The 13,670-nt window shown below is 38.9% G+C and overlaps 1 protein-coding gene across 1 annotated transcript; it reads left to right on the top strand.

Annotated features, from left to right (window-relative positions):
• The first annotated feature begins 260 nt into the window (after positions 1–260).
• Positions 261–13,663, top strand: glb1 (galactosidase, beta 1). Its single transcript, XM_041785005.1, has 16 exons — positions 261–440; positions 1,319–1,488; positions 4,195–4,345; positions 5,220–5,280; positions 5,369–5,463; positions 5,550–5,730; positions 6,895–6,953; positions 7,043–7,164; positions 8,255–8,295; positions 8,887–8,999; positions 9,137–9,211; positions 9,300–9,389; positions 9,469–9,582; positions 10,315–10,446; positions 11,869–12,102; positions 12,581–13,663. Exons 1-16 carry the CDS (start codon positions 393–395, stop codon positions 12,830–12,832), a joined length of 1,938 nt encoding a protein of 645 aa, XP_041640939.1. The 5' UTR covers positions 261–392; the 3' UTR covers positions 12,833–13,663.
• The last annotated feature ends 7 nt before the right edge of the window (positions 13,664–13,670 follow it).

The raw sequence follows: 13,670 nt of genomic DNA, 5'->3' as shown, positions 1-13,670 counted from the left end.
GTCCAAATCATGACATTGAGGACAATGTATTCAATTCTACATTTAGTGTAAGAAAAATGTGACCGATTGACCTGGAGATGGGTTTAAAAATATGACGTAGCTGTTTAACTGGACATGACACCTGTACATGCCAACTCACCTCATTAAAAAACGCTACGGTTAGAAAATTAGAAAAGGGACAATGCCGCCACCTACTGATTAAGAGGCGCTGTTACATCAAGACAATGCAGCGTCACATGATTTTACTTCCGTACCCTCACGAGTCCACAGTGATTCAAACGCTGACAGTGTACTCAAGGAAGTGAGCTCTGTAGGGAGCGCATTATGCTTAAGTAAACCGCACACTGAGAGCTACATTCATCTAAAACTGCTTTACTCGGTGAGCACGCATCATGTCTCTGCTGAGATTTGGAGTCACGCTGCTGCTGTTTGCACATTCAGTAAGTACCGAGACCACCTCTAATGTCAGCACTGGAGGAGCTTTCCCTTTATTATTGTTTTTATAAAATAGACAGTAAATGAAAAGCTCTGACAATTGAACTCAAACAAGGGACTAAACTCGGCTATTTCATTACAACAACATTACATATGTACTTGTGTGTAATAACTACTTTTTAAAGGTTGTCATTATTAATGACATTACGGTACTTTTCGACAATATATGTTGAAACAATGCAATGTTCGTCTTGCTGCTCAGTAGTATTGGAAAGGGCTTTAAAAGAGAATAAACTTTTCGTACCTGAGAAAGTCAGCAACAAATCACAAGTAAACACCTCCCCTGACTAAGGAGCTCAAATATGTTGGCAGAGTTATGGTGCGGAAAGCTGGCAATTTAGAGAGCATGTATAAGTTCGTTTGCAGTCATTAACTATTAAAAAGAGGAAAAAGTTGGCAATATTGGTTGCAAGGGACTTTATTAGAAGTAGTGTCCCAAAAGGTGCCAATTTAGTTTGATTACTACTGTCACATAGCTGTTTAAAATTCTGCTGTCATGGCAGCCCATCTTTTTATAGGCCTACCAGTTCAGGCAAATTTTCATCATTATGGTCTTAAACACTTATCAGCCCTTTAATGACTAAAGAAGGAAAAAAAAAATAGAATTTATAAAAATAGGTTTGATCTAGAAGTTAAAGTTACTGTATTCAAACCTTTCACAGACAGTGAAGGTTACCAGCTGATCCAAAGTCAGCTGAGATGCCAGCCCTGTGCCATAAAAGCAGCAAACTTTAACCACACAAGCTGACTCAGCTGTCTGTAAGTCATGATCAGTAAAAACCTGTAGCTATGCATGAACTTGTCTTGTGTTTTTGACCTGCAGCTAGGAGAACCTCGATCCTTCAGCGTGGACTACAAGAATGACTGCTTCAGAAAGGATGGAGACGTGTTTCGATACATATCAGGAAGTATCCACTACAGCAGGATCCCCAGAGTGTACTGGAAGGACCGGCTGCTGAAGATGTACATGGCAGGACTGAACGCCATCCAGACGTGCGTTTGCCTCGTGTTTCATTCTCTTTTTCTCATTTCATCAGCTCACAGGCTGAGGTTACAGCTGCTGTAGAGAGTAAGATAGGCTATGTTATACTGCAGGCCATAACGCTCGATTCTGATTTTTTCTTGCTTGGATCAGATTTTTTGTTTGCTCTTCACATTACATTTTTAATATAGTTTCTAGATGCAGACTGCTGTGTGAAAAGGTCATAGTCCTGATCCGCCAAACTAAACTGACAGCTGGGTTTATCCCCCAAAATACTGTCCAGTTCATAAAACAGATACATGATCTAACCATGACTGCAACGTTGTTTGGATCCTTTAGCCTCTTTACAAATAACTTTTATGATTTTGGCTTTTCTTTGACACTACAGCCACATCCTTCGTTGGCAGTTGTTACGACCTTTTTTGTAATCTAGGGGTAACCAAAAGGAGTAACATAATAAGTTTATAAAACCAAACAAGAGTAACTAACAAAAAACTCCCGACTAGAAACAAAAGTTTCAAATATTTATTTACAAGGACAATAAGTAATAACAAAATTAACCCTTAATTGACCAAGAGGTGAACAAAGGAAAAAGCCTGCTAACAAAGAGTTGACTAATGAAAAACGAAAATGGAAGTATTGACTTCGGGGAACTCAAAGGCCAAAATAACAAACAAAAACCCCAAATCTAACTACAAAAGAACCAACCTAGACTATCTGTACCAAAATTAAAATACAATTCTAAACTACCTAACTGACCACAAAACAGGAGAAAACCAAAACCCAACAAAAATGGCAGAGTTTCCCCTACCCTTCCTCTGTCTTTAACTAAAATTGTTTGATTTAATCAGTGGCAAACAGGAGCAAGCTTACAACCTTTAGGTCAACACACATCATGGCCCAGGAGTGGAGGGAGAGAGACTGAAGCTCTATCTCAGGTGTCTTTTGTAAGCTCTCAGATGAGCCAGATCAGTCTCAGCTGCTGCAGACTCCTGAGGTGTGGCAGAATGGGGCGGGGGAGGTGTGGCAGACCTGCAACACAATCAGGGTGAGAGAGGGTCCAAACAAAAACAGGATTCACCTAAACAACTCTGACTTTGCCTTATCAGAGGCCGTAACAGCAGTGCTCAGCCATTTCTTTTGAAATTGTTTAAAAAAGCAGGTCTGTTTACTTGCCTAGGCATAACACTTCACTGCCCCACCTCTGACTGCCTCTATAACTGCTGGTTTCCCTGTTTGTCATCATTCAGCACAGGACTCCTGCCTCTGTTGGTTCTGTGGCCCGCAAGCACACACCTGTGATGTGTGTTGCTTCAGAATGATGTCAGAGTCACATGAATTTGACTTGACTGGTCAGAATGCAGTCAAATCCCAAAACATGAGATATATCTGATTTAGAACCACGTGTGAAAGTAGCCTCAATGTCGTATGAACATGTCAGATTCAATGTGACCTTCACTCATTACTCTACCAGGAAAAAAATCATTTATGAGTCACATTTGAGCAAAATGATTTGGGTCACTTTTAACTGTATTGTGAATGTAGACTGAGAGAATTTGTTAACTGTGACATATCTGTATGAGTCTCCAAATGTTAGCATGTGACAGGGCTAAAGGCCTCCTGCTAAACCAGTTTCTGAGATCTCACCATACTCAGTGATTATTACCCCACACCGATGAAATCAGCAGGGGGTTATGTAAAGGGTTCTGTATCTTTGTTCGTTTTTTTGTTTGTTTGTTTGTATGTGTACGAGGTAACTCAAGAACAGAAGGTCGGATCTTCACCAAACTTTCAGGGAATATTGGGATAGTGACAGGAAAGAATCGATTAGATTTTGGTGATGATCCGCACACCCGTTCAGTTTTCCTCGCACTTCAAATTTTGAACTCCATAGTACTCAATGGGAGCGTGAGTTCCTCGGTGGCACTGCTTAGGCGTGGGTCTGCCACCTCAGACGGCCATTCTAGTTGCATACTGTAGGAGTAATCTGAAACAATTTTGAGAAGGGATTAACCCTTTTAGATATTTATCTAAATAAAGCCCCAGGTCAGTTATCACAGCTTAGAATTTTTTTTCTTTTTAAAATTAATTGGTTGTAAAGTGTAGATTTTGGGATTTTGAAGTGCTGGTCAAATAAAGCACTACATTTCAGAATCAGAAATAATCCTAGGTGGAATTAAAATTTGGGCATTACAGTTGTCCAGTAACTGTAAGCTGCTGACAACAACAAATAATATATAAAATATAGGAATATACATAGAAATATTACTAAAACAAGAAATAAAAATAAAAAATAACACACTTATTACAAGTGCAGAGAACAGAATGAAAAGAAACTATATACAACAGTAGGAATACCGAATATCAACTTGATATCTGTACTGGCAAATATTAGCTTAAAATGTTTTTTTCCCTTTGTTCATCCCCATTCCTTAAACTTTCTAGGTGTGTTCTAAGGGTTAAAGTCTCTAAACTCAACTTTCAACTTTAACAAGTTTTCTAAAGACTGAAGTTTTAGGTTTGAGCTACACATATGGGTTCTCTTTGGTGATTCACAGTCCCATCTCTCATTACTCCATGTTGCTTTACTCTGTTTTTTTCTTGCTCTCTTTATAATGGTACATACGAACAGTGTCATGCATACATCAGCTTTATGAACCTTGTAAAAACCGTGGGTGTTTTGTTTGGATTAAACTGATGTCTCTGTCACATTGAAGGTACATCCCCTGGAACTACCATGAAGAATCTCCAGGTCGCTATACTTTCAGTGGAGACCGAGACGTGGAGCATTTCCTTCAGCTGGCCAACGACATCGGCCTACTGGTCATCCTCCGGCCTGGACCATACATATGTGGAGAGTGGGACATGGTGAGCATGTTTGTCAGAGATGGACAGAAATAGACTTTCCTTTTAGCTTTTTCCTTTTAAATAAGAAAGTGTTATGATGCTGCTGTAACCCACATTAGAAAGGGGATAATACAATAACACGGCAACTGCTCTTATTAATGAACAAGAGGGTACCAATACAACCACACCAGGAAACTTTTGAGGAGTTCAGTGCTTTTAGGCCGCAGCAACCAGAATCTAAATGTAATTCTGGTTTGAAAAATGTACCCCTCAAACAATCCAACATCAAATTGAAATCATCAACTACCTCTTTGAACATATCCTCCATCTACTGGGTTGTCTTCTACTTACTGTAGTTCTCATCGTCTAATAGACTGCTGTAGCTAGCCTCTATGTATGCCTACCTTTCTCAGGATGTCAGCCAGCATCAGCTTTTTCATTTGGAGGCTAAAGAAGCATCCATCTTCCTGTATGTATTTTAGCAAATCTTTCGCAGTTTGTCAGTCATGTTTTAAAAGCAATAAGATAATCCAAAATCCACTGACTATGGATCAGATCCGAAATGTCGAAGCACACCCACATGCAATCCAGCCTTTAAAGTATGTAAACACGATGTTGCATGCAGGCTAAATGGATTAATGGTGCATGTATGTGTTGTGCTCTTGTGAACAATGAGTGTTTGCAGTGTCAGAGAAGAGGAACAGTACTCTAATCTGGATGTATGGAGGGATTTTTGATTTGTTAGAAAGCCATTGTTTTTCATGTTTATGTGTATATGCCCTATTTAATATGAAAAACATGAACTTTGAGGCAGTATCACTATAGAGTGGATCTTTAACTGCATGTGATTATTTAACTAATGCTATGCTGTCTGCTGCTGTATTCTGTTGACTAGGGCGGCCTCCCTGCCTGGCTTCTTAACAAGAAAGACATTGTGCTGAGGTCTTCAGATCCAGGTGGGAGTCCAAGATAAACGATAAATGATGAAATACAATCCCACCCCCTTGCTGTATTTTGTGCAACACTATGATCTGTTTTTGTTAGATTACATCAAAGCAGTTGATGATTGGATGGGGAAGTTGCTGCCAATGATAAAGCCGTATCTCTATCAGAACGGAGGGCCTATCATCACTGTACAGGTGAGTGTGGATTTCTTAGCATATCTGCATGTTTTTATTCATTGTTGTGTATTATTTATCCTCCAGTGGTGCCTTTGTTCTTTTAGGTGGAGAATGAATACGGCAGTTATTTTGCTTGTGACTACAACTACATGCGCCACCTGTCCAAGCTATTCCGGTCTCACCTGGGCGATGACGTGGTACTTTTCACCACAGATGGGGCTGGGGTTAGCTACCTGAAGTGTGGCTCCATTCAAGATCTCTATGCAACTGTTGACTTTGGGCCAGGTAGGTGTTCAGTTTCCAGTCAATATGCTCTTTGCTACTGCAAGCAAGCAAAGCTTATTTGTGTAGCACCTTTCATAGACACTTGCCAAAAATGCTTTACAGTCAGGTAAAAGAAGTGACATAAAATTAAAAAATAAGAGGAAGCAGCAGATCAAAGTATTTAATCAAAAGATTAAATGTGCTAAAAAAATAAAACTGTTATACTACCTTCAATAGGCTGAGACAGTTTATTGTGTGCTCTGGAGTCAAATTTTCATACTGTATAATGCCACAATATTTTGTGAAATATCATTTATATATACTTTATATTTATATATAGTATTATATATTATTAGTATTATATATATTTATATTTACTTTACTGTACAACATTGTTTCATATATCATATGGAAATGTGACCTATGGTATTATATTTAGGGCTGTGAAGATTAATCACATCTATCATTATTAACTAAGATTCCACAATTAGTGCATTCATTTTTTAAAAACATGATTAATTGCATGCTTTACTGTCCCTTTCAACACACTTTGGGTAAGCCGCTGCAGCGTCTTCCAGCAGCCACAGTGATATGAAAACAAGTACACCACTTCTCCTTAATGTTTCACATCGGTTTAAAAAACTCGGACAGCTCAGATAGATAGATCAAAAGATATTTACACGTTGGGTGTATCAAACATTTACCTTTCTACTGTCCTCTTATTTGTTTCAATCATTAATAATTCCTTTTGCCATGGTTAAGATCATGTTGTAATCTTTGATCTACCTATAAAAGCAGGTCTGTATCCATAGTTTAAATGGAAACTGTTGAATTTAAAAATGCCAATGCAATTAATCACAAATAACTGCAGAAATTTAGAGATTAATCAGGATTAATTTTTTCACTCACTTTCGACAGCCCTAATTATATTATATGGTAAAGGCTCATTAAACAGATTGATTTAATTTTCAATCTAATGATTAAGAACATGAAATGTTTTTCAAAGATTAACTTTAATATAGTGAGCTGGTGTGGCATTTTGTGGGGTTCTTAGAGAAATGACTGTACATGAGTCTTCAACTTCCTTTTTTTAAACAAACTGACCTAGGTCACATTGCAGCTTAGTCAGAAGTCATGAGGAAGCTGTACTTTATCATGCCAGAATATCCGTGTTTATTCTGTTAGGTGGAAATGTAACTGCAGCCTTTGAAGCTCAGAGACACGCTGAGCCTCATGGACCTTTGGTAAGTGTTCCCACTTGATATCACCTGAGCTCTAAAACCAAACAGGCTCTCCTCTCTGAAGCTCACAAGCTTTTCTGCTGTGTTTCCAGGTGAACTCGGAGTTTTACACTGGCTGGCTAGACCATTGGGGCTCACCTCATTCTGTTGTGTCGTCTACAATAGTCGCCAAGTCTCTTAACGAGATCCTGTCCATGGGAGCAAATGTTAACCTGTGAGTTTATAGCTAAGTCTGACAGATTTAGACACATAGGCCATTGAAGGGTTGATAAAGGGGACCTGGTCTCCACAGGGCAGGAGGGCTGCAAAGAAGACTTAAAACAACAGGTTACAGTCACACTGCACATTTATTGTATACAGGGAAACGAAGGCATTCTTCATATGTCCATGCAGATGTATCTGCTGAAAGAAAAAACAAAAACAATCATGCCGAGTTAACCTAATGCTACAATTGTTAGCAACTTAAGCAAATGTACAAACAGTACACAGAAATGATGACTAAGCATGACTGCAGAAATAGTTTGTACAGCAGACGTGTGGTAAAGTGGCCACATTGGGCTACCCCCCAGATAAAAATGTACAGATCACCTGCTGAATTTGGAAGCTGCATGAGAGATTCAACATTTGACTGTCATATTTGCTGGATGCTCTGTAGTTGATGACAGAAATGTACATGCTTTTATTTTTGGCAAACCTCTGGTTTATTCTAAGAGAGACTCTAACTACTTTAAAGGGGACATATAATGCAGAAATCACTTTTTCAGGCTTTTCTTGTAAAATATGTGCCCCTGGCCTGTCCATAATCCCCTCAAGTACTGGAACCCCCCCCCACACACACACACACACACACACACACTTTTCAGAAAATGTGTGTTGAAACAAGCTGCTGTCCTTAGATTTTTCCCCTCATGATTTCATGTGGGGAGTTAGCCCCCACCCCCAGGTTCAGTTGGCCCTCCCCGCTTGGAAGAAAGTTCTGCCCTCCTCTACTGTTCCTCCACTCAGCTGCCAGCTGAGTGGAGGGTCAGGAGAGCTACATCAATTATGCCACATCCATTTCCTGGGAGGGGCAGAGTCAGACAGCTCAGTAACATTTAAAGCCACAGACACAGAAACGGCTTGTTCTGAGCAGGGTTGAAACAGAGGGTTTCTTAGACATACAAAAATCCTATAGTGGAGTGTTTTTTCAGCAACAGACTTCACAAGCATGTTTTGGGGACCAATATAAACTTGTCTTAAAAGGGTAAAATATGTCCCCTTTAAAGTTTTTCTAATCTGTTTGTTTTTTTTTTTGTCTTTTTCAGTTACATGTTTATAGGAGGAACAAACTTTGGATACTGGAATGGTGAGTGCGCATTGGCAGATGCTGTAATCCCTTCATGAGCCAGTATAATTTCCTCTTTCCAAGACAGTAAGTAGTAGTAGTAGTGGTGGTAGTATTTTAATTAGATCATCAAACAAAACCCAGACACAAAAAATACAGTAGAGACAGTTCACACAGGGTCAGTAGTGATTTACTGAGTTGTGACTGAACAGGAATAGGCAGAAGCAAAGTGCATATGTAAGCTTATCATACATTCTGATCAGTTAAAGCTATCAGTGTCAGGAAATGCAAAGAAAATAACAACAGATACCAGCATTTCACTTGTCAATCTCAAAAACAGCATTACAAACAGGGGTGTAAAGTAACTTATTACATAAGTTAACAGTACTTGCAGTCTGTTTTCTAAACACCTTTCCAGCCAGTAAGGAGCAACACCTTGTATCCCATACATCATCAATTTTCTCAATAATTGTCATTGATCTATTGTATTACAAGCCTTCTGCAGGTCGATATACAAACTAATGGAACGCTCATCAGTTTTAATTTGCTATTTTTTCTGCCATTACCACTCAAGCAGTGGTTCTGTTTCAACTATGATTGTTGATACCTCAGGTGCCAATGGACCCTATGCCCCGCAGCCCACAAGCTACGACTATGACGCCCCACTCACGGAAGCAGGAGACCTCACACAAAAATACTTTGCTATTCGAGAGGTCATCAAAATGGTAAATAGGTTTTGCTTTTAATATCACTCTAGCTGTTTTTTTTTTGTACCATTAAGGAGAAAAGTTCAAGTGCAACAACCATGAGAAAAATTATGTTGATGTTAAATGGGAAGAACTGCTGTTTCTTTTCATAACAGTACCACCAAATACCAGAGGGTCCGGTACCACCAACAACTCCAAAGTTTGCATATGGGACTGTAATGATGAAACAGGTGTTTGAAATTATTCAAGCCTTTTTAAAAGTCAAATCATCATTAAAAAACCTACTTTTTAAAAAGACATAATTTTCTGTCTTCACAGCTCCAGACTGTGTCAGATGCCTTAGAAATCCTTTCTTTCTCAGGCCCAGTCAAAAGCGTGTATCCTCAGACTTACATTGAACTGAACCAGGTATCCTTTATTTCTTTTTTGTTTTAACTTTCAAGTTGTTTGATTGTTTTAAACACTTGCATACATGTTTGCTTTGTAGGCCTTTGGTTATGTGCTGTACAGGACTCTTCTGCCCTTTGACTGCAGCACACCTACTCCTCTGTCATCTCCACTGAACGGGGTCCATGACAGAGCATACGTGTCTGTAGACGGGGTGAGTCTTATGTCATGTTCAGGTGTTTATCTGTTGGTCCCATTCCTGTACTTGACTTTCCAACTTTGGTAGAGTCAAGAGCTCAAAGTCATAATTTGGGTACATCATGGGTGCTACTTTTTAAATGTGTCACTCATCTCATCTAGGTCCCCACATGTACAGCAAGTAGCTATTACAATCTTATTCTATACTGCATATAACAAATGGGATGAGGTGACCTTACACCAACTTTTAGTTACCTAAGCCAACTCAAGTGTAACTTTCATCTGTCTTGTCTTTTATGTCCTCAGTCATCTAGGTCAAGGCAATTCAAAGCTTAATATTAAAGGCAAATGGACTTGGTTTTGGTTCTTGTTGGTGTTTTCCTTCTCAACTGAAAGGCTTCTTTTCCTATCCATATGTAATTTTTAGAATTAAGATGAGTTGCCTCTAGGATTAAACTTTGAGTTTTGTCCTCCATGTCTCTGTGCAATATGGCATCAAATGTGCAAGATATTTTCCCAATTTCCAAGGTGTTTTCCCATTTCCCAATGTTTTCAATTGTAAGCTACATTTTTTATTATTATAACACCACATTAATACAGCATTGCTGTTGAAATGCAGCTCAACACACCACTTGACTTGTATGAAAACTTGTTTCCAAAAGGAGGTTTTAGGAATAAGTTGTGGAGAACATTTCTTATGTCTCATTATTGTTTTGTCATACTGTATCTGTGCTGATTTCTCGTCAAGGTGCCGATGGGGATTCTTGAAAGGGACAAAGCCATAACTGTGAAGGTGACCGGAAAAGCTGGCAGCCAGGTGGACATACTGGTAGAGAATATGGGCCGAATCAACTATGGAAAAAATATCAACGACTTTAAGGTTATTACATTTTTATTTTACACGACAGTACACATTAATGCTTTATCTGGTTCTCATTGGCAAGTTTAACAGTGAGGAATGGTTTCACAACAACCAAATATATTATAACCAAAATATTCAGTACCCCTTTTGTTATGTTGCAACCTGATCCTGCAGTTGTTATAATTATTTCTTATAATTACTTCTAATTAATCAACACTTGGTGCCCATAATGACTAAATGAAAACAGAATTGCAGCATTTTTTGCAAATTTATAAAAAATAAAAACTGAAATGTCACATTGACATAAGTATTCAGATCCTCTGCAAAATCCTTTGCTGCTGACATGTTTCTACATCTTGAATGGAGTCCACCTTGGCAAAACAAACTGAATGGACATGATTTGGAATGCAAGCCTCTCTATAGAAGGCCTCACAATGCATAGCAGAGCAAAAACCAAGCCATGAGGTCAAGGGCACTGCCTGCACTCAGGGACAGGATTCTTGCAAGGTACAGGACTGGGCAAGGCAACAAAAATTTCTGCTGCACTGAAGGTTCCCAAGAGCACAATGGCCTCCATAATTCTCAAATAGAAGAAATTTGGCACAACCAGGACTCTACTGAGAGATGGTCACTAGGCCAAACTGAGCAACTGGGGGAGAAGGGCCTAAGTAAGAGAGGTGACAAGATCTCTGACTGAGCTCCAGAGATCCTCCTTACAGAAGGACAGCCATTACTGCAGCCCTTCACTGATCTGGGCTTTAATTTTTAAGGGGAGATAACATAGGATTAATGATAATTAATAATTGAATTTATGTTGGGATTATAAATTCATAAATTTTCAAGAAAAAAAAAAAATTCTCTACTTTAAAATGTTGGAAATGTGCAAGAACCATATTTAAAATTATTTAGATTATAAAGTCGAAAATGGCAGAATGCTTGGAAGAAAATTGTACCAGTAAAGCTGTTTGGCTTGCAGAACCACTGCAGTTAGAAACGTAATCAAATTATACGTTTCACTGGAACAGCGCAAAAAGGAACTACTTATGATTTTAGCCCAGAATCATCACAGGATAATTATCTCAGCATCTGGAGTTTGTAGAGCCATTGCTGGACACTGCCATTCAAAAGAAAATGACACACTGACAGCATCCACATGACAATTCTGATCAAGCCATTGTTTTTGGTTTCATTTTTTGTAAATTCAAAACTTCATAGTGTTTTAAGTATAGAACTTGAGATTTTTAAGTTTAGAAAATCAAAAATGATTACTTTTAAATTTTTAATTGCATTTTTTTTGGTTTTAGATTTGTTTGTTTTAACTAAAAATTAATGGATCCTTTCAATTTTCTAGAGTTTCTCTAAGACATGCTCATACTTAGGCTCCCTCTCTGCATTTTCTCTCCTTTTTTCATGTCTCATTTTGATTTTTTTTCCTGTCAGGGCCTGGTGTCTAACCTGACTCTGGGGGCAGATGCACTCCTTAGCTGGACCATGTACAGTCTCAGTGTCGATGATGCAGTCAGTCAAGGCCTTCTTGGTGGAACAAAACCAACAGCTCCTCCTGCACCTGCTGCTCTCTCTCTTCCAGCATTCTACAAGGGAAGTTTTGTCATTCCTGATGGTATCCCTGACCTCCCACAGGACACTTACATCCAGCTGCCCCAGTGGAAGAAGGCAAGTTACACTTTTCCCTAAGAAAGACTGGTAGAATGTGATAAATGCATCAGGAACATAACCCTAATTGTTGGTGGGAACATTAATTTCTTATGACATGGACATTGGTCATTGATTAAAACACTGAAAAGAAAGAATCCTAAGAGTTTTCACAATAGAGTTATCATTTTGTATCATTTTTTGCAGAAATCTTGAGCAGGACTAGACTCATATTGAACAGCCGTCTACTGAAGTTGTGTTGGGTTTGTAAAGGGATAGAGGGAAATTCAAAAATCAGAAAAGAAAGAGAAAGAAAGAGAACAGAGGAAGATGCAGGAATAGAGAACAGGGAGATTCAGAAAAATACAGGAGGTAAATACAATAAAAAGAAGGGGAAGATACATAAAAAGAAGAGGGAGTCAGGAATAGAAAGAGAGGGAGCTGAAGAAAAAAGAGGGAAACTATGACAATGAACAATCTGTTTTTTTTTTTCTTTCAGGGTCAAGTTTGGATTAACGGCTTCAACCTGGGACGCTACTGGCCCAGTCGAGGCCCTCAGGTGACCCTCTTTGTCCCCGCCCACATTCTGACTACGGCTGTGCCCAACAATGTGACCGTCCTGGAGCTGGAGGAGGCTCCCTGCAGCTCAGGGACATGCAGTGTGGAGTTTACCACCACCCCTATCCTCAATGCAACAGTGCAGTCTGACCTAAAGCTGTACAGGAAGCTCTTCACTCGAAGCGATTTGTAGTGATATTCAAGGAACTCGCTGCTGCACCGAAGGAATCTCTTTGCACTACTCACTGATTCAGGATCAGCACTGGTCTGAGCTCAGAGAAGATATGATTTTAGAAATGTACTTTTAATGTTTTAAGTTGGTGAGTCCTGGACAAATCATCGGTGTGATTTAATGAACTCTTGGTGACTCTGCCTCACTGATTCTATTGGTACATTTGCATTTTAGGTTTTTCCTGTCCACTCTGGGATTGTTGCCAACACACCACTGCAGCCTGTATGCTAGAAAATGTTTTTTTTTTTTTTTAAAACACATCAGGGAAATATGTTGGATGCATTGTGGGAGTTTTAATCTGTTGCTTTTACGCATTTTGAAAGAAGTACTTCATGCACTGTGATTGGATGTTTGAGAAGGTAAATTAAAAACTATTTTGGAATACTCTTATAATCTTTTTTGTAAGCGGGGCGGCTGTGACTCAGTAGGTGGAGTCAGTCGTCTCAACCAGAAGATTGAGAGCTACAACAGTCATATGTGGATGTGTCCTTGGCATAGACACTTAATTGCTCCCTCTACTGTGTCAATTGTGTGTGAATGTGTGTGGATGGGTACAAATGGTTTTAGTTTTTTAAATGTCTTTTTTTATTGAAGATGTTTTAAATAAAAACAGGAACATAATTCATGGAGAAGCAAAATATTGGAAAAATGTCATGTTTGGGAGTGTATTTCAGCATCGGTAATATCAGTTTGAATGATAGATTGATAAAGAAGAAGGAACTGAAATAACTTTAAAGAAAAGTAATGAAATAATTGCAAAAAGGAAAAAATGTCTACATGGGTTAAAAGTGGCAGAAAT

The sequence above is a fragment of the Cheilinus undulatus genome, linkage group 4 (genome assembly GCF_018320785.1).
Source record: "Cheilinus undulatus linkage group 4, ASM1832078v1, whole genome shotgun sequence".
NCBI classification, from domain to species: Eukaryota; Metazoa; Chordata; class Actinopteri; order Labriformes; family Labridae; genus Cheilinus; species Cheilinus undulatus.
The sequence above is the reverse complement of the archived record's forward strand: the minus strand, read 5'-3'. Positions and strand labels throughout refer to the sequence as shown.

Bases quoted from the DNA above. Each gene is read 5' to 3' on its own strand.
- glb1 (XM_041785005.1), top strand. From the start codon at position 393: ATGTCTCTGCTGAGATTTGGAGTCACGCTGCTGCTGTTTGCACATTCA. The intron at 10,447-11,868 runs GTTATTACATTT...TTTTCCTGTCAG, and splicing joins AAAATATCAACGACTTTAAG to GGCCTGGTGTCTAACCTGAC. The intron at 12,103-12,580 runs GCAAGTTACACT...TTTTTCTTTCAG, and splicing joins AGCTGCCCCAGTGGAAGAAG to GGTCAAGTTTGGATTAACGG.